Consider the following 1782-nt stretch of genomic DNA (forward strand, 5'->3'; position numbering starts at 1 on the left):
TCTTCTTTTCCTGAACTGTTGCAGAAATCATTCTACTTAGAGCATCTTCCATTAAGACAAAAAGAATTGGAGACAGGGGATCTCCTTGTTTTAACCCTCTACCCACTGAGAAGAAGCCCCAAGGACCACCATTAATCATGAATGAAATTCTTGCATATTTAAAGAGAGTCTGTTACTATTCACACCAAGCATTAGTAAATCCAAACTTTTAAAGAACTTGAAACAAGAAATGCCAGCTGACTGAATCATAAGCTTGAGAGATATCAAGCTTAAGATCCACATTACCACCTCTTCTTTTCTTTATCATTTCATTAACCATTTCAAAAGCTTGAAGAATCTGTTCTTGAATACTTCTCCCTTTGACATATGCTGCTTGTTGAGGAGATATTAATTTATTCATTAAAGTACCCATTCTGATTGAAATAATCTTTGTAAATATTTTAAAACTCACATTGCTGAAACCTATTGGTCTGAATTGATTTGGATTTTTAGCACCATCAACCTTTGGAAGCAATACTAGGAAATTAGAATTTAAACCGTTTGGAATGAATCTTCTTCTCCAACAAAATTGAATGGCTTGAATCACATCTTCTTTAATTATATGCCAACATGCTCTATAAAAACATCTAGAAAAACCATCTGGTCCAGGGGAGCTGTCTGGATCCATACTAAAAACAGTTACTTTAGTTTCCTCATCTTCTGGAATGGCATCTAGCATAAGTTGATCTTCATCTGTAATAACCTGAGGGATATTGCTTAATACTGATTCATCAATTGAAACTGCTTGAAACTTGAATTTCTGCTGAAAAAAATGAACTATTTCATCTGCAATTTTATCTTGGTCTGAGATAATATCACCATTAGAAGCCACCAATTCACTACTACTGTTTTTAGCTTGCCTAATTTTAAATTTTGTATGAAAGTAATTGGTGTTAGCTGAGCCTTCTTTTATCCACTTAACTCTGGATTTACCTTTAAACAAAGTACTTAACTGAACTTCCTTTGAATTAAAATTATTTTGAGCTTCAACCAATTCATTCAAATCCTCAGCATCAAAAGGCTTCTCATCAGAATTCTTCATTGCTTCATTTACCTTATCTTCAACCTTTTTAATCTGGAGATGAACATTTCCAAATATATTTCAATTCCAATCTTTTGAAACTTTTTTCAATTTTTTCAGTTTACTTTGAAACACAAAAGCAGGATCACCATCAATCTCTTCAGACCAACAATCTTGAACTGCTGACATAAAGGAAGGAACTATAGTTTTTTCTACTGCGTCGCCCTCGTTTTCTTTTGTTAATGAAAGCAGAATTGATGTAGAACATCTCTATTATCTTCTTTTAGATTCTTCTTGACTTGTTTTACAAGTCTAGTATATCCTTTGTAGAATATACTTCTTATTTCTTCTTTTAGACTTATGTTATTTTTGGATTTTCACTCATGCCTATATAAACAGGCTTAGTTCGTTCATTGAAGAACACATTCATTATTCTTAAGATTATTAATCAATCTCTGTTTCGGAGTATTATATTTTTTTCTTTTCTTACAAACCTTTGCAAGATAACTTCGTTTTTTCGTATCACTTTTTTTCCTTTGCATCCCTACAACCTCCGAGTTGTATTCGTCTCAAGTAAGTTCTACATTAGTTGGTACCTGTTTATGGGTGAAAACTGTTTCTACTGGTTTTGGTAAATTTGGGTGTGTGTGGATGAGAAACGAATCTAAACCCTAAACAAATGCACTGCACGGGAGTGCTTTTGATTCGAGAGATCAATCTAT

General features: G+C 33.1%; 1 protein-coding gene across 1 annotated transcript; it reads right to left on the reverse strand.

The window, feature by feature from the left end:
- Positions 1 to 208: 208 nt before the first annotated feature.
- Positions 209 to 1081, reverse strand: LOC113331322. The gene has a single exon (XM_026578042.1). The coding sequence runs from the start codon at positions 1079 to 1081 to the stop codon at positions 209 to 211; it is 873 nt and encodes a 290-aa protein (XP_026433827.1).
- Between the last annotated feature and the right edge of the window lie 701 nt (positions 1082 to 1782).

Source organism: Papaver somniferum, unplaced genomic scaffold (genome assembly GCF_003573695.1).
Source record: "Papaver somniferum cultivar HN1 unplaced genomic scaffold, ASM357369v1 unplaced-scaffold_125, whole genome shotgun sequence".
Taxonomy (NCBI): Eukaryota; Viridiplantae; Streptophyta; class Magnoliopsida; order Ranunculales; family Papaveraceae; genus Papaver; species Papaver somniferum.